General features: G+C 42.5%; 1 protein-coding gene across 1 annotated transcript in view; it reads right to left on the bottom strand.

The window, feature by feature from the left end:
- GLG1 (golgi glycoprotein 1) overlaps positions 1-27,127 on the bottom strand; it is a 109,086-nt gene that overhangs the window by 4,991 nt on the left and 76,968 nt on the right. The window contains exons 9-23 of the mRNA XM_037144771.2: positions 24,328-24,449; positions 22,761-22,862; positions 20,139-20,292; positions 18,038-18,175; positions 14,989-15,075; positions 13,342-13,404; positions 12,277-12,390; positions 11,113-11,201; positions 10,073-10,190; positions 8,811-8,903; positions 7,154-7,291; positions 5,533-5,656; positions 3,536-3,678; positions 3,242-3,343; positions 462-569 (exon numbers count right to left, since the gene is read on the bottom strand). Of these exons, the coding sequence (XP_037000666.2) occupies positions 462-569; positions 3,242-3,343; positions 3,536-3,678; positions 5,533-5,656; positions 7,154-7,291; positions 8,811-8,903; positions 10,073-10,190; positions 11,113-11,201; positions 12,277-12,390; positions 13,342-13,404; positions 14,989-15,075; positions 18,038-18,175; positions 20,139-20,292; positions 22,761-22,862; positions 24,328-24,449 (1,695 nt within the window). The remainder of the gene's footprint in view (positions 1-461; positions 570-3,241; positions 3,344-3,535; positions 3,679-5,532; positions 5,657-7,153; positions 7,292-8,810; positions 8,904-10,072; positions 10,191-11,112; positions 11,202-12,276; positions 12,391-13,341; positions 13,405-14,988; positions 15,076-18,037; positions 18,176-20,138; positions 20,293-22,760; positions 22,863-24,327; positions 24,450-27,127) is intronic.

Here is a 27,127-nt window from a genome sequence, read left to right as displayed (position 1 = left end):
ACTGTAGTCTCTGTAAAACAACAACAACAGACCCCTACCCCCAACGAAACTCTATTATTGTTCAAAAAGTCCTCCTAAAAGTTATAGCAGTCACATTTTGATGAATTTGTTTTTATGTGATGTTTCTGAAATAAATTTTTAGTTTCATTGATTTTTATGAATGCAATACACTTAACTGATCTATTGCAACTGACATTTTGCTTTGGTACTTCACTCAAGAGTGCCCTTTAAATAATGGTCTAGTCATGGAAATGAGACACATTCACAAACAGTGCACACGAAAGAGTAAGTTACAGGCCATTATCAAGAACCAAATTAAAATTTGGTAAGAGGGAACAGCATAGCATTCTAGGAAGGAAATTTTAGATTTTACTACTAAAAAGTGCAGACTATAGCATTAAAAGGAAAAGAGAAAGAGGAGAGAAAAGAAAGTGGGGAAGGTGGTAGTGGGTAGTGGTTACCTTTTTGCACAATTCTGTTTTGATTTTGAGCAGGTTGACTTTGAGGCACTCTTCCACTTGGCCTGTCTGCTCCTGGGCTGCTGCTTCCTCGGCACATAGATTGGAGATCTGTTCAGGACACACAAAAACAAGGCCCCCTTATTCTCACCAGAAACCTTGGTCTCTGAAATGGGTAGATTTGTGGTCTTCCCACATACGTGCCCAGGGCTCTTCTCAGATTCCTGGTGGGTGTCACTCCCCTCCTCCCTCCAGAACGTGCCACCACACTCTGTTTTCCTTCATAAGAACTCGCACCGAGTCAGACACCAGCTGGTGCACATGCCTTTAGCCGTCAACCCTGAGACGTAATGCAGATTGTCCCAGGACTGGTCAAGGACCCCCTGATTCCACTGAAGGAAGGTTATGTAGGCAAGTAAAATACTGAAAGCCAATGCTTGACATTAGACAGTCAGGGTCAACCCAGACTCACAACTTGGTCACATACACACACACACACGGGACCTGAAATACAACCTGCAGCACAGATGAAAAACTTAATCTTCTTTGGACTGCTTTTAGTAAGCTTTTTCGAAATGTTTTTATATATTATCCTCTAAAATGCACATATGTTGAATGAGGTTTTCCACACGGCCTTTTCTAGCTAGGAAGTCAAATAATTTCCAAGGACAAACTTCTTGGAGCTTCTATAGGAGCTCTTCTATTTTTCTGACAAGTCTTGGGGTATTCTGGGCTGACCATCAGGGTAAGGAGAAGGGGAAAACAAACTGTATGTTGACAGATATAATAACAGAATGCTTTTTAAAAAATATATATTTTATTTTATTGATTATGCCATTACATTTGTTTTATTTCCCCCCTTCATTCCCCTCCACCCTGCACACCCCTCCCCCACCATTCCCCCCCCTTTAGTTCATGAACACGTCTCAAGTTCTTTAGATTCTATATTTCCCCTACTATTCTTGCCCTCCCCCTGTCTATTTTCTACCTATCATCTATGCTACTTATTTTCTGTACCTTCTCCCCCCTTCTCCTTCTCCCACTCCCCTGTTGCTAACCCTCTACGTGATCTTCATTTCTATGGTTCACTCCTAATCTAGCTGTTCTCTTAATTTGCTTTTGTTTTAGGTGTGATGGTTGATAACTGTGAATTTGCTGTCCTTTCACTGTTCATCTTTTTTATCTTCTTTTTCTTAGGTAAGTTTCTTTAACATTTCATATAATAGGGGCTTGGTGATGATGAACTCCTTGAATTTGATCTTATCTGAGAAGCACTTTATCTGCCCTTCCATTCTAAATGAAAGCTTTGCTGGATAGAGCAATCTTGGTTGTAGGTCTTTGGTTTTCATGACTTGGAATAGTTCTTTCCAGCCCCTTCTTACCTGTAAGGTCTCTTTTGAGAAATCCACTGACGGTCTGATGGGAACTCCTTTGTAGGTGACTGTCCCCTTATCTCTTGCTGCTTCCAGGATTCTCTCCTTCATTTTAATCTTGGCTAATGTAATGATGATGTGCCTTGGTGTGTTCCTTCTTGGGTCCAACTTCTTTGGGACTCTCTGAGCTTCCTGGATTTCCTGGAAGTCTATTTCCTTTGCCAGAATGGAGAAGTTCTCTTTTATTATTTGTTCAAATAAGGTTTCCACTTGTGACTGTTCCTCTTCCCCTTCTGGTACTCCTATAATTCGGATGTTTGAGTGTTTAAAGAGGTCCTGGAGGTTCCTAAGCCTCTCCTCATTTTTTTGAATTCTTGTTTCTTCATATTTTTCTGTTTGGTCATTTTTTCCTTCCTTCTGGTCTGCTCCCTTGATTTGAGTCTCAGTTTCCTTTCCATTACTATTGGTTTCCTGTGCATTTCCATTCATTTCAATTAGTTTAGCCTTCATATGTTCCTCTAATTTGTGACTAAAATCAATCAGTTCTGTGAGCATCCTGATCACCAATGTTTTGAACTGTGCATCTGAAAGTTTGGCTATTTCTTCAATGCTTAGATTTATTGGCTCTGGGGCTCTGAGTTGTTCTTGAGCCATGTTTTGATCTGTTTGTGCCTGTTACATATGAGGAGAGGCACCTTAGTTGTTTACCGGGGCAGTGTCAGAGAGGGAGCAATGGCGGTCCTCTCCGTTCGCCTAATCCGCCTCACCGCTTGTCCCCGCCTGTTTATCTGAGTGCAAATGTGCAAGCCCGCCACCCTGCCCCGGGGCCTGCACAGTCTGTCTCAATGCATGTCTCTTCACTGGTTTATCTGTGCACAAATGCGCGACCACAGACAGCCAGCCTCGCGGTGCCTTGAATCCGCCTGTAGCTACCCCACACCTGGGATCCGCGCCCTCGGCTGGCTGTGCGCCCGGGTCATGGGATCTTTTTTGCCGACCCGCTCTGCTGCTGGCTTCGCCCCTCTCACTGGTTTAGCTGAGCGGTTCGTTATTTTCAGAGTCTGTATTGTTCGATTTTCTGTGGTTTGGTTGTGTTTATTGTTGTTAAAACTTTGTTGCTTTTAGACATGGTTGTGCGAGGAAGCAAAGTGTTTCCACCTACGGCTCCATCTTGGCGGAAGTCGCAGAATACTCGTTTAATGGAGAAATACAGAGTCAACACTGTATAGTGACAGAACAGGGGCCACGTCTAATTCACAGAGAACCAGGAACTCAGGCGACGCAGAGCCTAGAAGACAGGCCTTCAACCAACCCTGGAGCCTGGGCTCAGGGACAGAGTAAAGAACTTTTCGCCAATGGAGACGACTCTAATTAGCTCTGTTCACAACCACTTTAGCACCCAAGTCCTACCTCATCTGAGCAGTGGAGCTGGAGCTGAGGATCAAGGCGGTAATCCAGCGCGGACTCCTGGATGATAATTCGGATCTGGTCCTCGCAGTCTGAAGAGAGGCGCTACACGTCACAAAGGTAGAGTATGTCAGCCTATTAGACAACTTCAGCTTTCTATTTATCCCCTGACTTGGGGAAGGTATGAACAAGGTCTTGGGACAGCAGGACCGAACTGAGGCCTTCTAAAGAGAGCCCCCGCCAGGAACGGAGGTGGTTCCATCAATCCACCTCTGTGGAGCCCCCAAGCCAATTTACCTGGTCAGCATATCTCAGCTTGAGGCAAGAGATGACTTGACCTTCTAGTTCTGAATCCTCCTTGGCTTTCGTCAGAATACCATGGCAGAATTTAGGAATGTCAGCTTTACACGCTTTCCTTAACACAGGGTTTAAGCGGTAATCTAGAGCAGAGAGTAGGAAGAACATGATAAAATATTCCAACTGGATTCACCAATTTTTAGAGATCCACCTTCTAAAGCATATGATACCAATGACCACAAAGAAACCACTGATTCGTTTATTCAAGAAATGTTTAGTGAGCTCTCACTATATTGTTCTTCATCAGAAATCTAAATCAGCCCTGGCTGGTGTAGTTCAGTGGATTGAGTGAGGGCTGCAAACCAAAGGATCATGGTTCGATTCCCAGTCAGGACACATGCCTGAGTTGTGGGCCTGGTCCCCAGTGGGGGCCATGTGAGAGGCAACCACACATTGATATTTCTCTCCCTCTCTTTCTCCCTCCCTTCCCCCCCTCTCTAAAAATAAAAAAAGAAATAAAATACATAAACAAAGGAAATATAAATCAGGAATCCTACTCTGCAGCAGCTCTGCAGGGTCTCAGACTGACACTCTAAGCAGAGTCCTCACAAAAATCAAACAGACGTCAACAACCCTCCCCACACCAGTTATTTCTGAAAATACTGAAAACAGAATTTCAGTCACCTTGGCCATTATGTTACAAAATCTTGCAACTCGGAGATGAAATTTCTCTGTTCTAAAATGATTACCCATGCTCTCTGGCTGGTGAGGCTCAGTGGATTGAGTGCTGGCCTGGGAACCAAAGGGTCACAGGTTCAATTCCCAGTCAGGGCACATACCTGGGTTGTGGGCTAAGTCCCCAAGTAGGGGGCACTCAAGAGGCAATCACACATCGATGTTTCTCTTTCTGCCTCCCTTCCCCTCTATAAAAATCAGTAAATAAAATCTTTAATAATAAAAAACAATTACCCATATATAAGGTCTGTCCGGAAAACATCCAACCATTATTAATGAGAATGATCTGCAAGACATGGAACCTGGCAGCCAAGGAAAGTTGGGCTGGAATGTGTATGAGGGAACAGTGATGACTTCATTGTACTAGTCAGTGGGGGTGGTAGACACCCTTGAGCAAGCACATGTACTGTGTGGCTGTTGCATTCAAAATGACTCAATAAGTAGAACAATGAATATGCATAAAATTTTGCATTAAGCTTGAACATTCCTCTGTAGAAACTACTCGAATGATTCAGAAGGCCACAGCTACAGGTAACTGGTGATTAGCAGCTTCATCACAACAGTAAGCCTGCTCATGCCTCACATCTTGTGCAAAGTTGTCTATCAAAACATCAAATCACCCAGGTGACTTAGCCCCCCTACAGCCCAGATTTGGTGCCCTGTGACTCCTGGCTTTTCCCAAAACTAAAATCACCTTTGAAAGGGAACAGATTCAGATCATGGATGAGATTCAGGAAATATGACAGATACAATAGTGCAGCTAATGGAGATTACACCAAAGGATTTTTCAGACTGTTCTGAAGAGTGGAAGAGACTCCAGGAGAACTGTGTGAGGTCCCAATGTGCCTACTTTGAAGGGGACCGAGGCATCACTGTCCTATGTACAATGTTTCTCGTATCCTCTTCAATAAACGCCTTTATTTTTCATATGACATAGCTGGATACTTTTCGGAAAGACCTTGTATTTATTTGCCCGCCATAAGCATAAAGTTTTATTAAATCTCTAGACTTCTTAAGAAATCCAGCCTTGATTTCTTTTGTATGCCCATCAAAGGCAGCTTTCTATTTTTTCAGCTTCCTCTTTCCCATGGCTTTCATTCTGTACTTCTGGATACTATTCAAGGAAGAAGTAAGTCATTGTGCTTATATCCCACTCTCCCTTAAAGTTCACAAGCAACAAAGCACCTACAGTTAATTAGGCAGGGATATGCCCTCTCAGTTCCATTTAGTGTGGGACCAGGAAAACCCAACCAAGATGTTACCTGTGTTCTGAGTGATCTGGCGCTTGGTTATCATCTGTTTGCATTTGGGATCCATCAATTCGCTGTTTTTATTTTGCTTCAAGCACTGCAACATGGTTTTGGAATCTGCTTCTGGACAGAATCTCTGCAAAGAATCAAAAGTTTATAAAAACAGCTATCCAAACATGGCAATTAACACCATCTCTACCACTCACACATCTACTGAGAAGCTTATACCAGAGGCAGCCTGAAGGTATCACCTGGTACAGCAGAGACAGGTCTAAGTCTGAACAAGCACTCAGACTCAAGTTCCCTGTTCTTCACCTACTTTCTATTGCAGTTCTCACATTTCTTCTCACCTCAGTGTTTCCTTCTTTGCACAGGACTGAGTCTCCACCTTCATGGATGTTACGTTACATGGAATCTCATGAGCTTAAATATTATTATGTACGAATATAACATTGTACCAGGTGGCCAAATATCTACCTAATTCCAGTGGGAAACGTAGGAATTACCCACTAACCAATGTGAATGGAGATGTGTGGAAAGGACCCGTCTGGTTTACCTCTTAACGACAGGGCTAGAGTCAGAGCTCCATTTTGGATCAGTAAAAAGTTCCACCTCTACTTGCCAATCTAGTCCACTGACATCTGAATCTGGGGACACTGACTGCTGACTGATTTTTATAAGAGTCATCAGAATCTCAGGAAGTTCTCCCCTGGCCAGATGGCTCAGTTAGCTGGAGCACTGTCCTGCACACCGAAAGGGTTGAAGGTTTGATACCCGGTCGGGATGTGTGTGGAAGGCAACCAATAGATGTTTCTCTCTCTCTCTGAAATCAATAAAAAAATATCCTTGGGTGGGGATTTAAGAGAATTGAAATCTTATAAAATTCCCAAAAATCAGAGCCTGATATTTCCACTTTTATAGAGGACTCAATTCTGCCAGGCCCAGCTGAATTCTACCAACTTTCACAATTCTCTTTGGAATTTATTTGATAGGGTGAAAAGTAACATTTTATTTTAAAGGGAAGCTGAAATAGTGAGTTAGAACCATAAGTTTAACCTCTCTGTACATATGGATAGATCTAGGAACTGACATCTGCATTCTTAAGTCAGCCCTGCTGTAGAGAACATTCACTGGGGAAGTAAACAAAGCAAAAAAACATGTACAATGGAAAAAAGCCTTTTGCTTGTGGTGGATGAATGATCAGGACATTTGATGGTGGTTTTCTTACTCTACTACCATGAATTGCCCCCAAAACCAGTAATATATTCACTGGACCTCTATTCACTTGTGGCTCAGGTCAAAGTGATGTCACTTATCTTAGCTCAGGGCTTCTCAACCTTGAGCATGACTGAGAATCGCCTGGGGAGCTTGTCAAAGCAGACTGCCCCACCCAGAGTTTCCAATTCAGCAGATCTGGGGTGGGGCCCAGGAGTCTGTGGATGCCTAGGTGGCACTGATGCCGCTGGTCTAGGGACCAAACTTTGAAACCATGTCTTAGCTACATAAACAGGTAGAAGACTGCTTAGCTACATAAACAAGATGATTATATGAGTGTGCTGCTCTAACGTTTAAAGAGGTTTATGTTGTTATTTTTACTCATCCTGTGCTTAGTGCTTGGTTTCAAACCCCTTACCTTTATCATTTGCTTGCAGACTCTCATGAGTGTATAATCTAGTTCTGGGTCCATCATCTCTGTCTCCTGCAGCTTAAAAACCTTTTGGTGGCAACGGGTACTTAGCTGCTTCTTGTTTTCTTTCAGACATTCAATAATCTGTGTCATAAGAGTTATGGTCAAGTTAAGGAGTGTATCTGGGATTGATAATCCACTTATTGTGAGCATTCTGATCTTGGTGCATCCCCCATTTTTCCATACAAGAACCTTCCATTTCTAATTCCTTGCTAATAGGAATCAGTATCTCCTTACCAAGGAGAAATGTACTTATAGAGTCACAACTTCAGAGCTAATAGTAAACCAAACTGGATAAAATAATGGGTGAATAGCAGGCTGCACTGAATTCTAAAGGAAAGGAGACCCACTCAGGATTGCTGGTTTCTTTTGCCTTCTAGAGCTGTCCCTTGACAAGACTCCTTTTGGAGCACACATGAGGCTCTCTGACTTTTCCCGGAACAATGACCCTGACCAGACAGTAGGCATAAGCCAGGAAGTTCAGTGCAACTCGCCACTTACCGCATGAGAATAGAGCATTAGATGCCAGGTATTAACTAGACCCAATCCTTACCCCTCACAGAGCAAATTTACATAAACAAACAACTGCAGTAAGAAAGATGAGTGGACTAACATAAAAGCGTAAAGTATCACAGGATGTATTTTATGACGGTGAGTTAATTATATTCCGACATCTCCCCTTCCCTCTATCACCTGGAAACGGTAAAGAAGGGAAGCAGACGGGAGGCTTGGGTGGCTAAAGCTGAAGCATGAGGTCACGAGACTTTATGACATCCTCAAGGCACACCCAAGAATCATCAAATAACTAAGGAAAAAGGCAACAGAGCAATTATTAAAACTTATTATCTCCTCAAAGCGATACAGCAAAACGGTAAATAAGAATCGAGAATAGGTTATGAAAAAAATTAATTACAGATCTTGGCAATAAAAACTGCAGAATGACATGAATTCTGAGACTGAAAGAGCCAAGTGGAATAAGGAAATTAAAAAAATACCTAATTACAACATAGTGGAATCACAGATTATTAAAGATAAAGAGAACGAGTACAGACAGATTAACTACATAGAAATGAGAATGTGATTGACCTAAGACTTTGCATTAGCAATGCAGATACAAGACAATGAAGCCATGATCTCAAAGGAAGGCTCTAGGGCAATGCCCTGAACTAGAAGAGGTAGCTGAGTCACTGGAAAAACATTAAAAAAAAAAAATCATTTGCTTGCACTTCACTGCTGACAATTCTGGGTAGGACTCTGTTCCATGTATTTTCAAAAAAAGCTTTCTAGGTGCTACTTGTGTGACCTTTAGTTGAGAACTGCAATGGAACATAGGGAATAATTCACCATGGAGGTGCAGAGTGTCGGGAAAGCAACAGAGGCGTCATTTGAAGGGTCATTAAGGGGTTATTAGGTGCACAAGGTAACCTGAAAGAGGAGAGAGAATAGACAGGAGACAAAGAGAAACTGTGGGAAAAGTCTAGTGTAGCCTGTGAGGGGATGATTAGGCTGGATAGGACGTGATGAGGCCTACCCCACCAGAGAAGAATTAGTTAAAATGTCACCTTCACATTACTTTTGTAGTTAGAAAATAACAAAGAGATACCTGAGCATTGCCATATTGCACAGTGGAACAGTAGTTCTTGATGTCACTCCTGCAGGCCTCATACAGGTCTGGCTCCAGACGGATGTCCTCTGTCTGCATGAGAGGGAGCCAGCATGGTAAAGGGGGGCCATTCTGGGCTGGGGGTGTCGAATGCACTACATACATACTTGTGGACTGGATCCTGTCTAGTAACCACAATGGTACACAGCAGAGTGGCGGGGGGCTGGGGATTTACTTTCTGTTCTGCCACTAACTAGCTACCTGGCCTTGAGCATCCTTTGTGCAATAAAATGCTACCACCTACCCCAACCCTCTTACAGAACTGCTGTGAGATGCAATGGTATCACGTGGAAACCACTTCAGAAAGTTAAAACCATTATATAAATATAGGATCCTACTTTTACTATTATTATTTTACTGAAAGAAGCAAGTTCAAAACGAGGGTCCCAAAGCCTCAATTAAACAGAACATTTAGGCCAACTCCACTTACACATGGTTATCACGGAATCACTGCCACTGCATGTGAAAATCTGATAGTGTGACTTTTGTGATATTAACAGTGTTTGGTGTTTATTACTAGTTTTTGCTTAGACTAAGGTGAAATAAGTATGATTCACGGTATAAACAAATTAAATATTTTTTAGCTGTTTCTTTAACATGGTTTGTGCTTAACTGCGAAACAAAAGCAAGAATTTCCCTCTTGTAGCGTGCACTGTGGGTGACTTCTGCTTCACCTAGGCAGCCAGTCAGCTCCTTCGTGCACAGCGCTCTGGACACTGCAGCTGGTCAGGGGGTGGCACAGACCTCAAACTGACACAATCAGATTATTGACTCTTTTGTTCATGCTGGGGGAGGTTTCTCTTAGTTTTATTTTCCCGCAGGAGATGAATTTTGGAGCAGGTGGCCCAGGTGCTGCAGGCAGCCATGGTGAGGGAAAGTGGTCTCATGACGAGGCTGGTCCGAGGACAGCAGAGTGAAACGGAAGACACTGATCCTCGAGGACATTATCGATGCGATGACTGTATCGCGTGCTTACAGCGTGTCTTACTCTGGACTTCCAGTTTTGCACAGTTAAAATATTTCATCATTTAAAAAAAAGTAAGACAAGGAGCTGTCATACAGTAAACTTTTAGCACATGGCTCCAAGCCTTAACCATCACAAGTGTGGCTAAAACCGTTCAGTCAGCCACGGCCCCTCACCCAACTTTCTGTCCCCTGCCCCTGTGGCTTCTGGGACCTGAGGCTACGGAACGAGGCATTACCATCTCCAGCTCCTCCACCCGCAGCTGCCGTCGGCACTTCAGGGACACCCTGTGTTCTTTGGCTTCCTGCAGAGTGTCGTTGCGCACGGTGGTGCTCAGGCAGATCACCACGTCCACCCTGCCAAAACAAGGGAGAAGGTCTCAGACTGGCTGGAGCCACGACGGCAGACTGCCGAGAGCTGGGCAACAATGCCTCCCGGAACTCATGACCCCTTCACCGTGGTTTCGAATGCATTTCCTATTAAGTCCACGGTGCTTTTAGAGCTCTAAAAGTAGAATTTGACTATGTATGTCATAAAACTCAGGCCACAGCCCAAATGCTGAGTATGTCCCTGGCTGGCAAAGAGGCCAGAGAGGGAATGTGTGTGCAATGACAGTTCAACACATGTTTTGTTCAAAACGTGACCAGAGGGGAATGCAGCTCTTCACTCTGGACTATGACTCTGATGCACTGCGAACTCATTCTTGAACAGTACAGAAACCTGAGCAAAATGGGGATTCGGTTTATATGAGGGGAGATATGTTCTAGAAATGTGCCTTTGCGAAGAATGACATGGAAGGATTTGGGTCTAAGCTCATCAATCTCTTCAAGGTTAAGACGTAATTCTTAGGAGAATAAAGCTTTTGTTTCTTCACTAGATCTCTAACTTAGTACAAGCCTCTACTCCTTCCCGGAAGGGACGGCAGAACAGAATTATGTCAGGAGGAAGCCAGCCAGCCTCTGGTAGTCACGCTGCAGCTTGCTCCTCAAAGTACACATCTGTACCTGCTCCCTCAGTTACACGGCCTGAACTAGAAAAACTGAAAACGCTCCTTCGCCTACAGGCTTTCCATATCAGAACTACCACTAGCAGTTGTGGTTCTCAACAGCTATGAAGACCATGTCCAGACTATGCAGTGTTTGGTCACACTTCCAAAGGAGTGTGCAGGAGGCTTCCTGGGCTGGCAGGCAGCAGGACGCGGCCTGACATTCTGGATATTCATTCGGTAGTTAACAAGGATTTCAGAGAAGGAGAACAAATCAATTAAGAGCCACATACTTCTTCTTTATGTTGGGGCAAAGTTTTAGCACGTCCTCTTTGCAGGCCATTTTAAACTTGTAAGAGAACCGAAAATCCTTCATCTGCACCTAAAAACAATGATGAAAAAGAAAATCAGAAGCTCTGCAGTAAGTTCTAGGCAGTAGTGCTGCGTGACACCGTGTTCTTACAGTTTGCAGAAGGAGCTCTGCAGGTTCTGCACGACTTGCCCCCGTCTCCCACAGGCTTCACGAACTGCTCCCCTCCCCACTCCTCTCTCTGCCACGCCATGCCAGTCACACACATGCTGTTCCCTCAGCCAACAGGACCCTGCTCTCAGATCTCCCCATGGTTTTCTTTGGCACTTCCTTGGCATTTCTATTCAAGAGCCTCCTGGTTAAGTCCTTTGTCTCCTTCACCCTCCAGTCCTTACACTGCTTTATTTTTCTTCATAGGTTCACCTGAGACTATGTATTTACTTAATTGATACATTTTGTATCTCTTCTTACTAGAACACAGTAGACAAGAGTGGGTTTGTTCAGCGGGTTTGTTCCGGTTTGTTAGTTCCCCACTGTCTCCTAGTGCGCACACTCCAGAGGCCCTTAATCCATCTGTTAGAGCTATCTGCCCCAGAAGAGGGAAGTTTTGCTCAGATACCCGGATTTTACCCTCCTGGGAAGAAAATGCTTGCTGTACCTCTGTCCCTTAGACACATGGCAACAAAGAAGAGCATGATTTAACCTTTTTATTCAAATGCGAGACCTGGGTAGTATGATTTTTAAAAAGGCTCAGAGTCCAGTGTACTGACACACATTCAGGCTGCTGCAGTGAACAGTGACCCAAACAGCAGATCTGACAGAGTAGAAGGACAGGGTAAAACACCTTACAGAAGCAAGTGATGTGACTGAAGCAAGAGGCTCCTGTTTACCTGTCTCAATCCCCAACGAACTGCATGTTTCCTAAGGGCACAAACTACATACTTATCACTGAATTATCAGGGGCCTATCGAAGTTTCTAGCCATTGCAGATCAAAGCCACATTTATTGAACACAAATCAAAATGGAACATACATTTGGGGGAAAAGAAAAAGGTTCTCATAGGAGGTGCTCTGATGTTCGAAAAGAGGAAGGGATTCAGTAACCAACCAAGCAGCCAAGACCAGAGCCTCTGCTGGGTGTCACTGACCAGCTGGAAGTGGGTGACTCCAATGGCGCACTTCTCATTCATGTCCTTCTGGTGTTTGTTCTGTATCAGACACTCCATCAGGTCCCCAGAGTCTATCTGGTTATCTGCCACATCCTGGAAAAGGAAGGGCACATTTACACTTCACTTGTAATAATTAATAAATGAATCTTGTACCCCATCCCATGAAAAAGTAAACAAGACTGATTCCAGAGCCCGCGCAGAGAGGCTGGTATTCGATTATGTCAAAACGCGTCCGAGAAACGAGGAGGGACGAGCTCCCGGGAGCACAGTTCACAGAGCGGGCTGCCCTGCAGGAGCGCCAACGGGAACGTGCGTGCGCAGTGCTTTCACGCCTTTCCTTACGTGGCACCAGAACCTGGCACTGCTTCTGCACTGTTAGATCCTCATGGTTCCTGGGGTGTTTTGCTCCCATAATTTAGGTGATTCAGTAAGTGAATGAAGTAAAAGGTAAGAGAATTCACTCAGTATCCAGGCACAAGAAGGCAGTTGGAAGGGGAAGCTACTGTCATTACTAACAAATCCTGTGCTGATATATTGGAAGCAACTCAGCCACACTAATGGGGCTTCCCCTCTCCCTCCTTTCTTTTTTTTCTTTAAAAGATTTCATTTATTTATTTTAGAGAGATGGGGAAGCGAGGGAGAAAGAGAGGGAGTCAAACATCACTGTGTGGTTGCCTCTAGCACAGGCCATACTGGGCCTGCAACCCAGGCATGTGCCCTGACTGGGGATCAAACTGGCTTTGGTTCACAGGCCTGTACTCAATCCACTGAGCTACACTAGCCAGGGCCTGCTCCCTCTTTTCTTATACAAGGCATCCAACAACTGCTGCTGAGCATGTATCTGGGCACCCACAAAGGACGATCAGACAGTTTCCCAGGATGGTGGCATCCCCTCTTGCTTTTGTTTACATCTTCAACTTCTCAAAGCTGGCTACCCAGAAATAATGCATACTGACGACAGAGATGACCCAACACACTTGGATCATCCAATATGGCCTTGTACTCGGTTCTAGGTTCTACCCTCATTTCCCAGACATCACTTACGTGGCAAAAGTTCTGAATTATGGGCTCACAGGCTCTCATCAGCAAGGCTTCTATTTGAATATCCTGTAAAAGATTAAATATAGTAATTGTGCCTTAGTAAGAACCAGGGTTGGGAAGAAGAGCAGTTTCCTTCTCTGAATCAACAGCATCTGATGGGCATGTAACCTAACACGTACACTTGGAGACTGTTCTAGTCTTTAAGTCAGACAGCCCCTCTACTGTACTTTTAAAGGCAGGTATTCTTAGACGCAGAATTATGAAGAGTGAGGAGAAAAAAACATTTAATACTAATAGAGTATATAAAGCTGTTCAAGTTGTTCTAAAAAGTTGAACAATTAGAAATGAAGACAGGGGTAACTAACATCTACCTTTAGTTCATGAGCTCCTAAACCAGATCACTGTCCTCAAACCAAATGGTAAGTCACTGCTCTGAGGAACACACACCAACTGCCTTTAGGCAGAGAGTAAGCTCTGTACAGCACTAGCTGCTAAAATATCATTTTCCTTTAAAGAGCTACATACTTCAGAATGTCCTCGTAAGCCCATAAGGACAATGTGAATGGGACAGAAGATGACAGAAAATGAAAGAAGGTAATCAACTTTTGAGAAAGAGGAAAAAAAAGACTGGTTGAAAAATGTAATTTTATGTATTGTCAGTTTTGACAATTCAATTATTTCTAAAAGACTTACGATACACAAGGAAAAAAGTAATTCCCTATTCCTCTGATTTCTGCCCTACAAGGCAATTTAAACATTTTTAGCTGCTCCCTCATAATAGTCTCTGTATTTTAAATAATATGACTATGCTTACAAGGTTTTCAATTTCACTTTTTTATATTTTAGTGGGTTTTAGGATGGAATAGGGATAAACACATGTCTTCAATCTTCCATGTTTAACTGTAAGTCCAGGCTTTTATTTCATTAAACACACAAACATTACCGAATGACCTAACTGAAAGGGCTAAAGATAATGGGAATGTTTAGATTCCATGAATGTGATTCAGAGATTTAAGGTACAGTTGCTATCTTTTCTTGAAGGGAAAAAATAAGCCCTGGCTGGCGTGGCTCAGTGGACTGAGCGCTGGTCTGTGAACCGAAAGGTGACTGGTTGGATTCCCTGTCAGGGCCCATGCCTGGGTTGCCAGCCAGGTCCCCAGTTGAGGGCGTGTGAGAGGCAACCACATACATGTGTTTTTCTCTGTTTCTCCTTCCCTGCCCCCCCCAAATAAATAAACAAAATCGGAAAACCGGCAGACTGCCAACCAAATTCAACCCACAGACATATGTTGTTGGGCCTGAACAATGATTTTAAATGTTTTGAATGAGTTCCCACTGAAAATGAGGATTCTTACTTAAAATAAATAAATATAATCTTTAAAGGGGAAAAAAGATTGGTCTAATCACTGTGATAAATCTAATTTATGAAGTAAACCAGAGGGGTTAAACATACGGAGCAGTTTTCTGGAGAAATGAGGAAAGGGGTTCAGAAAGCAACACAATGTTCTTCTTAAAAAAGCTAACAGAATCTGAAGGTTCCTGCCCGCCCCCCACTGATTCTGGATGCTCAAGAGTCTGGTAACAGGAGGACCAAGGAAAAAGGAAAGGCTGCTGACAAGGCACGCCTTCCACGAGCTGCCCGCCGCTTACCTCGGACTCCAACTCAGTGAGGTTGCCCACGATGTCCCTGCACTCCACCGCCAAGTCATCCAGATGGTCCTGGAGGCACTCGAGCTCCTGCAACACAGAGTCAATCCCTTGGGGGTCAGTCAATTACAGAAGTGATCAAGGGGAGCTGAGATTTCAGCGTCTACTCCCCTGTCAGTGGTCCTCTTTTCTTTTTAAAACTACTTCACTGACCAGAACACTAAACTTTCATTTCCCAAATTGGGATAATTTGAAAGACATTTACTAGATGTGACAGGGTAGTTAAGAGGGTTAAGGGGGTGCAACAGCCATGGAAATCCTCCAAAAGGCCAAACTGAGAAGTCCAACAAGAATTAATGTTCAGGTGTTTTCAAAGTTTAAAATTCTCAGGCCTTTAGTATTCCATTCCATCAACACAACACCCAGCCATCTATTTTTTAATGTATTGATAATAATCACTGGACAACGAATTCACGATGAAAGACATGGAATATATATTTTTAAAGATTTTATTTATTTATTTTTAGAGAGTGGGGAAGGGAAGGAGAAAGAGAGGGAGAGAAACACCAACGTGTGGTTGCCTCTTGCATGCCCCTTACTGGGGACCTGGCCCGAAACCCAGGCACGTGCCCTGAGAGGGAACTGAACTGGCAACCCTTTGGTTCATAGGCCAGTGCTCAATCTACTGAGCTACACTAGCCAGGGCAAAGACATAAAATATTTTAAGACTCTTTATGGGCAAAGTACGTTGGGACCCAGGTTCTTTTCTTCCCCACTTTTAAACAAAGTGTTTAATTACAGTTGTCCCCATTATCCCCCAATTATTCTCCTCCACCCTACCTACCCCCCTCCCACATTCAATCCTACCCGCCTCCCTGGGTTGTCTTAGTCCATGGGCCCTTTATACAAGTTCTTTGATAACCCTTCTTCTTTCCTCTGTTATCCCCAGAATCTTAAACAGCACAGAGCTGAAAGTTCCTGGAAGTCAAATCTGGGATTCCAACCCCAGCCCACACAAAAGGACCCTCTGAGGGAAACTGCAAAAGAAGTGAGCACGCTAGGGTTTGCTGTCTAAGGGCTATCTTGTTTGGGCCTGGGAAACTGAGCTGCGGCTACCTTGTAGCAACGGTCAACTACTAATTGTCTTAGAATTGTAGGTGTTCAAGTACAGTATCAGCTCATTTTCCCGCAGCGCACCCACAGCCATTTCTTAGCAAAGGGCTCTATGAAAGGACCAAGTTTAACTTACTACTTTGCAACAATCTCTCTGTTTTGAAATTAAAATAGGAAGGGAGGAAAAAAGCTGTAGGAATTACCCAACCCTAAAGGAAAATGCATAATATTTGGGAAGTAAAATAAATAACGAAGGTAAAAGTCCCACTCATGGAATCCTATTTAGCCTCACAGGGATGGCCTGCAACATAACGTGGCTTTCTCAACGTTACTTTCCAGTGGGTATGAAAGGAAACTCTTTCTTGGGATTCTGTACGACCATATCCCTCCTGTCATTAGACACAGGCAGCAGAAAGCAAAGATAATAGGCATTTTCTAGCAATAAATTTGACAGACCTGTGGTAGGCCCAGGAAGCAGGCTGCTAAAAATGACATCCCCAAGCTCAACAGATCTGTATAAGAAGCCACTGTTTCTTTGTTTTAAATTTTTATTTATTTATCTTTAGAGGAGAAGGGAAGGAGGGAAAGAAATATCAATGTATGGCTGCCTCTCATGCGTCCCCTGCTGGGAACTGGCCTGCAACCCAGGCATGTGCCCTGACTGGGAATTGAACTGTGATCCTTTCATTCGCAGGCCTGTACTCAATCCACTGAGCTACACCAGCCAGGGCTTCACTGTTTCTTTAAAATGTGCAATTACTGCCCTGGCCAAGTGGCTTGGTTGGTTGGAGCGTTATCCCATAGGGCTGTGGGTTCGATCCCCCACTGAGGCACATGTGGGAGACAACTCATAGATGTTTCTCTTCCACATCAATGTTTCTCTCTCCCTCTCTTTCCCCCTCCGTCCTTTCCTCTCTCTAAAATCAATAAACATATTCTCAGGTGAGGATTTAAAAAACTGTCCAATTACTACTTGTGTGACTTTTTAATAGTTAATCCAGAGAGGGTGTGGAGTGATACAAATGGAACCCAGGAACCTGAGTTAATACCTCATTCTAGTATCAATGAGGCTTTAAACAAGTAGCTGTTCCTCACCGCTTGGTTTCCCTGCTTTAAGATAGAAAACAAGCTACCTTCCCACTTAATTTGACAGGATGCGGTGATGTACCTTTTTTTAAAACTAGACACAAAATCTTAAGGAACCATTCATAGCATGCACGTAATTCTCAGGGGCTGCTCCTTCTTTATACTTTCCTATATGGGAGGCGGTTGTTAATATAATGGAACAAATGCCCGGCTAGGATTAGTCCCGAGTTTTAGGTAAGGGAGTCAATATACTTTACTTCTCTGAGCCTCAATTGTATCAATTACTAGATGGAACAATTCCATTCCTACAAATTCTGCAAGACTGTTGTGGGGACACACTGTACATGCACACCAGTATTTACATATACACATATGTACGTATACCCTGCCTCCCCCAAAATGTGGCTTATGAAAATGAGAAAAGAGAAAAAAAGGCACAATAAAATGAGTAAAAAAGAGGAAATAAAAGGAAATTATGTTAAGGAAAGTGGGAAGGAGCAAGTAGTAAGCCTACCACAAAATCTTACGTGCTTGCTAGGGGCAGGCCATACTTTTCTTGAGCTCTAGGCTTTTTAAGAAGCAACACAAAGAGGGAAAACAATCAATTACAAAACACAGTAGCCATAATATAAAAACATACTGACTGCTTAGGAAAAGTACAATTATTCCTGATTAGACAGACCAAACAGAAAAGTTTCCTAAGGGTTTTAATAGAGAGATCAAATAATGTAACAAATCATGTCCATAAGGTAAACAGAAATGGATTTTGTGCGGGGTTTGTACTCTATATAAAACGTTAATCATTAACATCATTATTATGACTATAAAATAAATAGGTGGCACTGTCACCTACCTGTCCAGTCTCTGTCTTCTCACTGCACCACTTTCCTAGATCGATCAGGCACTTATCCTGCAGCGCCGGATCCAGCTTGACATCCATGGCGCGCTGGTGGAGAATCCTTTGCACTTCCGCGCGGCACTCCCGTGAAAGCTACGCAAGAACAAGCAGAGTGCTCTAAAGGACCCCAAACCCAAATCAAAACCAAAGGACACTTGATAATGTCATGAAACTAACAGCTTTATGTCTTCAATCTCCTCCAGAATAAGAATGAAATGTTTTAGGAGGCTCCTAAAAACCCACCTCTCTTAGAATGAGATTATACATTCAGCTGACCCTAATATATTATGCAGAGTAGAATGCTGGGTCCAAATCAGGAGAGAATACACAGGGGTCAGGAGAACTGAGTTCAAATTTACCTCAACTCAGAACAAGCAGGCAACGGTAGAAGCAACAGTTAGTTAGCACAGGTCAGGACCAGACTCTTCAAGATGAGTTAGAATTAGCAGAGGGTCAAACAGATGAAAACTATTATTTTTGGGAGGTTTGTGAGAAAGCTGTCCCTTACAGGTACAGTCTTTCTTCCTAAAAGGGCCCATGTACCTGGGGTGGGGGGAGAAAGACAGAGAATAACTGCTTAGTGGACACAAGGCTTCTTTCTGGAGACACGGAAATGTTTTGGAAATAGAAGTGGTGGTTGCACAACTTTATCAGTGTACTGAATACCACCAATTTTCCTCTTTAAAATGGTTAATTTTATACGCATTCCTCTTCAATTTTTAAGAGAAGTATATATATTTAAAAAAAGCCTTGGCTGCTGTGGCTCAGTGGACTGAGTGCCAGCCTGTGAACTAAAAGATCACTGGTTCGATTCCTAGTCAGGGCACATGCCTGGGTTGTGGGATAGGTCCCCACTTGTGGGTGTGCCAGAGGCAACCAATCACTGTATCTCTGGCATGTCACTGTTTCTGTCCTTCTCTTTCTCCCTTCTCCTCTCTCTAAAAATAAATAAATAAATAAATAAATAAAATCTTAAAAAAAAAAAAAAAAGGGACAGCATTCCAGATTCCAACCCTTTTTTCACTTACAAGACAAGGAACCTCCCACTATAGTGACTACCAATATACTATAATTACTTTGGTTCCTGCGATTAATGAGAGGCTCATAACGTGAAGAAAAAAGTAACAACAAATTCCCATATTTTCACACAGCAGTATAAAAACTGGGTTACAACTGCAGCAACTGAAGCGTAACATTTCTTTCTATCTTGGTCTCCTCATTCTGAATACTAAACTTAGACTTTCGCATTAAGCTCAGAGGGGTATTTGTTAACATGCATGTGAAATAATACTGTCTCTACTTTCTGTAACAAATGCAGGACTGAAATGCAATAGAGAACCTCAGAAGGCTTAAAAAGGCCATGCAGGAGAGCAATCAGTGAGGCACCGGAAGGCAGTAAATGTTGCCTGAGGGTCAAGTGCACAGAAATATCCCAAAAGAGGTGGCAACCAGGGCAGATAAATACTAAGAGACTGGGGGGTATGGAGGTTTCTGCTCCAACTAATGTGCTGTGAGAGAGGCCTCTTAATATATGTGTTCTGATGCCAAGAGCAGAAGCCTAAAAACCATTTGTATCTTGGCTAAGAGCTTCTAATGGATCTTTAAAGCTAAATAAAGTTAGGGCAGCAGAACTTAATTGTCTATTTATGATTTAGATTTTGGTAATTCAAAGAAAAAGTTGGAAATGTCCTGACTCACCTTCTAAAGCATCTTTTGATTGTGGCTGAAGGAATTAAGGAAGAGGAAAGGGCATGATTTTGTTCAGGTAGTAAACTCCGTTATCTTGGTTTTAATGGCTGAGTAAGCACAGGGAAATCCCCACCCAGCTTTCTCTAGTCTTTTCCAGAGCAAATGTGAAGAAACAGAAACACATAAAATCAGACAGAAAGAAGCTGGAAGAACTCACTGAATGATGAAGTTTTTAGCAGTGCAGCAGCCCCTCCCCACCAGACCCCTAACAGAGCTTTCCTAGGAGGACAGAAATCAGAACGACATATAGCAAATAATTAAAAAACAAATGACGACAAGAAGAAATGAAGTCAACGGTGATGCATACCCTTCTGCCCTGTTCCTCAGTGCGGTAGGCGTGTCTGTACAAGCAAGAGAACACAGCTCCAGGAGGGATAAGTTCACTGGTTTCATTCCAACCGTGGGTGTGGCAAAGACGAGATGCATCTCCCTGGCATTTTCGGTATAAGACAGGGTCCAGCCTGTAAGGTTAAGAGTTAAAAGGTAACCACTCTTACTATACATTCCCTTCCAACACATGCTAAAGGATTTTACAATGTGTTCCTGTATGCATGAGTGGTCACCTCCAGGGTAGTGGAGACAGCAGGGAAGCACAAGTATATTCCTAAATTGGTCCTTCAAGAACACACAGTGGTCAATCTGCAGAAGTTTGTTCTGCACAGGAGACTTAAATTCTACCTCAAAGATGTTATCTTGGCTATGTAAGACACACAACATTTCAATAACAGGCTCAGCAGTAACATGCCCTGGCTGAAATGAGAAAATAAGGATTGCAGGATGTTGGGAACTACCCTGCCTGCTTTCAGAAACAGTAACCCCTCATGGCTAAGGCTAAGGCTGAATAAAAAGACCTTGGGACCACAAGCCATTAAGGAGAGGAAGCTTATCTCCCTGGTAGGGGTGCTGCCTCTGCCTCCTTTACTTCACCCTGCCTGGTCCTCAGTGCATGACCTGTTAGCCAATGATGGGTAAGATTCCTCAAAGGAGGGACAACCTAAGACAGGCATGGTCACGAAGGGGCCCTCAGGGAAGGACTTAGGGGGCTATAGAAAAAGGGGGTGATGGACCCTCATCCCTTGGCTTTGACATAGTCTGAGTTCTCATTTTGTCTGCAAGAAGTCTCCTAATCTCTTGGCTGCCTTAGTTCCCTTGCCTGACTTAAGCCTGAAACAATGCCAGAGGTGGATGCAGCCCTGTACTGGAAAGGGGGTGTTCCCTGGGGCAATTAGGCCTAAGAAAGAATTCGTAAAGTCCTGTGAAACCTACTTTGCTAATACCTCAATTTAAATAAGAGTCCAAACATGAAGTGAGTTTGTCTCCCCAAAGTTTCAAGGCCCTTTAGCTATCTGACCCTGACTCAGAATAAGTCCTCATAGTTCTTTGAATGTTATCTATTGTTTGATCATTACTGCCTGACAGTGATTGATGAGCTTTACATAAACACCCTATATTCCTATATAAATAGACCCAATAAAAGCCCACTAAGGAAAAGGCTCCTGGTCCTTCTCCTTTGAGAGATCTGCTACTTTCCTCCCCAAGCAGATCATGTCTTGGTAGACTTATTCTCATCCGAGGAGGCCAGGTATGTGTGGGGGTGTCCTGCGGGCAGAGCCCCTCCCCCGCCCACAATAGCTATCAGCAGGTAATTCACAACTTTTACTCAACAATTTTTCCTAAATATAAGAAAAGTTCAATCCTACCTGATATACTAGATTCAGTAAGATCAGGAAATGGCAAGATAAACAGAATCTCTCATTCAACTTCCTTTCCAGTAAAACTGTTCCTCTTCTTTTTCCCATGCAAGGTAAGGCCATTATAATTTTAGTTTACCTGAATGTTTATCAGTTTCAAAAACTTGACATTTAACTTTGACTCTGGAGACAGTGGATTAAGCAATAAGCCTGCTGCTTCTGCTAATTAAACCAATGTATACTTAATTTTGTCCACACCACAAAGTCAATTTTTGGGGAGGACTACCAAATGGGGGGAGAAAGGCTAATAATATTTAATAAGTAGCTTTTGAGACTCTGAAGCATCTTTTGATTGTGGCCAAAAGAAATTACAGAAGAGGAAAAGATGTAATTTTGTTAAGGTAGTAAACTGTTATTTCGGTTTCGATGGCTCAGTAAGCAGGGGGAAATTCCCACCCAGCTTTCTGTAGTCTTTCCCAGAGCAAATCTGAGGAAACAGAAACACACTGAATCTTCAAGTAATCTTTCTAATAAAGTATGTGGGTAAAACATACACTAGGCACCAGAAAAAGTTAATGACCAAAGGACAAGGGCTCAAATAACCAAATCAGGAAGGAGCTGAAACCTGGGAAGCAGGAGGAGCAGCCTGATCCTACTGGCTGCTCTGGAGGAGCAAAGAGAAAATAGCCCTGGGAAGAGGAGCCAACAATACAGTGATTCTGACGGTAACAGATCTTTCTCCTATTTCATACCCTCCCCCTATTTTTTGGCTAACAGGATGAGAAGAGAATAAAGTTGTCATTGATAACAGCCTCTTAAGATAGAATAAATTCAATAACTGTAAATAGTTAAAAAGAAATAAAAGCAAATTCCCATACCCAGTGCAAATCAATAAAAATAAAAATGCACTATTATCTTCTTAGAGACATATGTGAAGTTGCTTCTGCTGCCTGGGAGGTGCCCAAGTTCTCTCTAGATAGATGTTTGTGGTATTAAAACCATGCGGTCCTGACTTTCAAAGTAGCAATGAATGGGGACACTTGGGGACAGAGAGGCTGCCTCTACTTTTAGACACTGTTCTGAGAGTAAGAAAGAAGTTTTTCAGGAGATTAAAGTTGTCAGCTATCCCAGAAATTAACAAAAACAAATTCATACTGATTATTTTTAGAAAATACAAGAGGTACTAACTACACAGAACAGGCTGAGACTTACACTTACGCTGGCTTCCAAATACTCACTTCCAGTCTCGGGAGATGAAATATTGTAGCTCTAGCAGACGGTGTTCACAGTCCTCTACCATTTTCTCTGTGTATAAATGTTCCATCAGGCATGAGAGGATCCTGGGCGTAAAACAGGGATGAAGTTGTAATGAGATGGAAAGGTTCTGACAAGACGTACAGAACTCTCACATCAGTATTTCCTTGGTCTCTGGAAAAAGCCACCTAGCTGTTTTCCTAGGGCAGACAGGCACTCACACTGAGAGGGATTAAGCCTTCTATCAACTTCAGGGCCACTTAGCGCTCAGGACTCAGCCTGCACAAGGTCCGTGTGCAGCTGCTTTATTTCTAACTGTTTATTATGAACATTTCCCAACATACATAACATCCACTTTTCCTTCCCATAGCTGTATCTACCTATGGCCCTGGTCATTTTAACTCTGTCCCCCCTTCCTGATTGATACTTTGAAGCAAATCCCAGATTTGCATGTTTCCCTTTAGCATGTTTCTCTATGCAATCCCTTCAGCATGTTTCTCTATGATATGACAATATAATGTCACACCTACTAAAAAACCTAATTTTTAAAAATATATAATATCATGTAATATCCTGTCAATTTTCAGAATTTTCCAATTATTTCACACCTTTTTACAAGTTGTTCAAATTGGGACCCAGAAAAAGTCCACACGTTGCATTTAACAGATAGTATCTTAAACCTATCTTAATCTATAGTAATTCCCTCCTTCCTCCCTCTCCCCTGCCCTCTTTGATAGCTATTATAGTAGCTGATATAGCTATTTTTACTTTGGTAAATATGCTTAATTAGTCTTAAGTATGTTTGTCTATCTTCCCCAGTCACATAAAAAGCATTAAGGAAGAGCATGTTTTTAAAACCCCCTATTGCAGCACGGACTGTGTATGCAGAGCAGAATGATGATAAACATGTACTACATGCAATTTCGTGTTGGGCACTGCCAGCTGCAGGCTATAAAGATTTCTGCAGAATGGGAAACCTGTTCTTACTTGCAACCTGGTTTTAAGAGCTGATTGCATATCATATGGAATTAAACTAATGCATGGGATTCAAATACTTCATTACAGAGTTTTGCACATTTCCTAGATCCTGGATTCAACTTCAGAGTTCATTTTGCCCACGATTCCCCCTTTCAACCACCATATTTTGTTTTATATTTCAATGATAATTACTTTCTAATTACTATCAAGTAGCCAATATATGAGTTAATTACACAAACAGGGTGAAAAGTATAGAGTCAAAGCATGTGTCACTTTATCCTGAGAGTTTCTCTCATTTTTATTTGACCATTATTTGAATTATTCAGTGACCTAGTAGACAGGTTCATCTGTGCTCAGTCACAGTCAACAGACATCATCACAATGCTGAGTCTGGGTGTCTCCACATCACAGATGAGGCAGAGCTGAAGTCTCAATTCCTATACTAATTGTAACAAAAGTCAGTGTGTGTTGATATTTAACAAAATTCCAGTTGTGATGTTGAGAAAATGTTCCCTGTGCTACACTGCTGAATAAAATACAACATGAATGAATACTACAGACAAGATAACCTACATTGGGTCTCCCGATCGTATGTGTTTGCAGGCAGTCTGTATTACAGATTCACAAGCTTCATTCAAAGCTCTATCAATGCGGTAATCTGCACCAGGGTCAGTCTCCTGAATCAGCGTTTGAAGCTGGATTAAAAAAAAAAAAAAAGATGAAGGAAGAAAGTCACTTACACATCAGGGAAGAGCGATGTCACCTTTTCACACATCAGTCACTAAATCTGATAAATCACATGACTCTTAACAAGGTACTACAAGTGTCATCAGCCAAGCTCAGGAGCTCTTGCCCAATACTTACCAACCGGTTTCTCTACTGTGATCGAGAGCTTTCTGTTTAAACCACTGTGGGGATTGATTACCTGCCTACCACTCTGTACCATCCCTGGACATTTGTAAAACAGAAGGTCTTTACAATATAAAGGCTGCCTTTCTTCTCACATCTGTCTATATATTAATCAGATTATTAAATCTGACACTCAGGGCCAAGAACAAATTGAGTGGAGAAGAATAAATAGAAAACACTCCTGGTTAGACACTTAACTTGGTTATAAAAATCTAGAATTTAAATTTTGCTGCAAAGACAGTGGCATTAAAATAAGCACAGTCTGCTTTATCAAATATAGATGTGAGATTGCGTTTAGCTTGAAAGAAATACCAATTACAAAAAAAACATAATGCTTATAATTTCCTATTATCCCTCAAGAGGTAAACCAGAGCTTACTCATTATAAATATACAGAGAAGCACTTATCATCATGCAGCTGAAAGTGAGAATATCTTCTTCAACATTTAGTTTTGCTTGGTCCATGCTTTATCATGAAATAAAGCAAAAGTGTGGGATGTGTCTTCAACTCTTTCTTCCTCTCTGTGAGGAGAAAGCAGTTGGAGCACAGAGGAAATAGCTCTAAATTAAGGATCAGAAGACCTGAGTTCTATTAATAGTTCTGGTTCTGCCAGATATTAGCTTTGAGAACATGGGCAAATTGATTAACCTCTAAGTTCCAGTTTCTTTCACTGCAGAGGACTGTAAGAATATATAGGAAATTGGGCTGCTTTTCCTCTAAGTCGAAGGCCTGGAGCCCTTTTTGTGTCACAGACTCAGCCTTGCTCTGTGAGAGCCTTCTCTGACCCTCAGACGTCTGACCCATGCATGACTCCACAGGGGCTCATGTCAAAGTGCTGACTGCACCACATATTGATCAGGACACAGGTCAAAAGGAAATGAAGACAGCAAACCCCACTGTGTCTATTCTAAAATAAGTCAATAATCAAGATGGGAGAAATATGAAAGATTTCCAGTATTCTGGGATGAAAGCTATTTATACCAATTCCTGGTGGCAATTTGGAGAAGCTACAAAATGCTGTGGTTAGTTGGTAGGAAGATTATTGTCAAAGAATTATTGATTTCAGTAGTGACGTTTGTTGACAAAGACACGTCACTACTGCACCTTTTTTTGGTTAAATATTTTATTTATTTATTTTTAGAGCGAGGGGGAGGGAAGGAGAAAGAGTGGGAGAGAAACATCAGTATGTAGCTGCTTCTCACCTACCCCCTACTGAGGACCTGACCTGCAACCCAGGCATGTGCCCTGACTGGGAATTGCACCAGCGACCCTTTGCTTCACAGGCCCATGCTCAATGCATCTTCTTCTGAGGGAAATCATAAGCATAGGAGTCTGAAAGTCCTTGCACAGAACTGTACTAGTTAAATATCCACGACTGGCGGTGGACAGGCAGACTGGGAGAGTTCACAATGCATGCAATAGACTGTGGCTACTGAAAGGGGGCAATGGGTACCCTACAGACTCTAGCAGGCTAACTGCTCAAGAGATCATTGTCACCCTGGGATCCAGGGACAACTGTACAGGAACTTAACACTAAGGATGTAAATTACTACATGATTCTTTATCTACTCCAGCATCTGACTGCTTAGGAAAAACCTGGAGAGATGTTTCTGGAAAATGAGTAGTCTAGAGAATAGACTGGGCAGTCATCTTTGCCCTGGGAGGGACTGGGCCCAGACTTGTTCGACCATAACTGAAGAGAATTTAGCAAGTTCATAATATGGTGCCTTTGGCAAAGTATGTACTCATTAGGATAACGTTTATTTTTATGCTTCACAGTTTACCATTTGTTAAGAGATCACTAAATCAAAGCACAGCCAAGCAGAGAATAGGGAAAATTAACGGCCAACCACAACAGGTATGAAAGTTCACTGCATCAGGGAATAAAACTTTGAAAAGAAAGAAAACCAGTCAGAACAAATTACTTCAAAACATCCCTCCATTTGACTGAGGGTGGAAAATGTAATAGAAGACTTAAGAAAAAATTTTCATTTCTTTTGATTCCTAAAAACTATGGGTCCATAAAAAACAATATAAAGTGTTTGTTTTCCATATGGCTACATATAATGTGGGCACAAAGGATGATGTAGGCAGTACCCACTTATCTTTCAAGTAAGTTGTTGAGTCACTAGCTCTTTTAGCAAGCTAAATTTCAAAAATCCCTGGAGGTTAGCTAGATACTTTGAAATAAAGTCAAACCAATTTATTTTATTTTTTCTGTATATCTTAGTACAAGTGTAGCCTGGGTAAAAAAAAAAAAAAAGGTTTATTCCTAACCACCCCCTCCCCTTTCCATGCTGCATTAGGGATGAAATGCAAATACAGAATGTCTTGATTAATTCTTGGTCTGGGGCCCAGACACACACACTGTCACAGAGGTTTCCTAGGACAACCATCAGCAATGACTGCTCCTGAGGAACTACATCCACAAGTTCGCTGTCTAGCTAGGCTTTGTATTTTGGAA

Source organism: Artibeus jamaicensis, unplaced genomic scaffold (genome assembly GCF_021234435.1).
Source record: "Artibeus jamaicensis isolate MK-2021 breed Jamaican fruit bat unplaced genomic scaffold, CSHL_Jam_final contig_464, whole genome shotgun sequence".
Lineage (NCBI taxonomy): Eukaryota > Metazoa > Chordata > Mammalia > Chiroptera > Phyllostomidae > Artibeus > Artibeus jamaicensis.
Note: the sequence above shows the minus strand (reverse complement) of the source record. Positions and strands in the feature narration are given on the sequence as shown.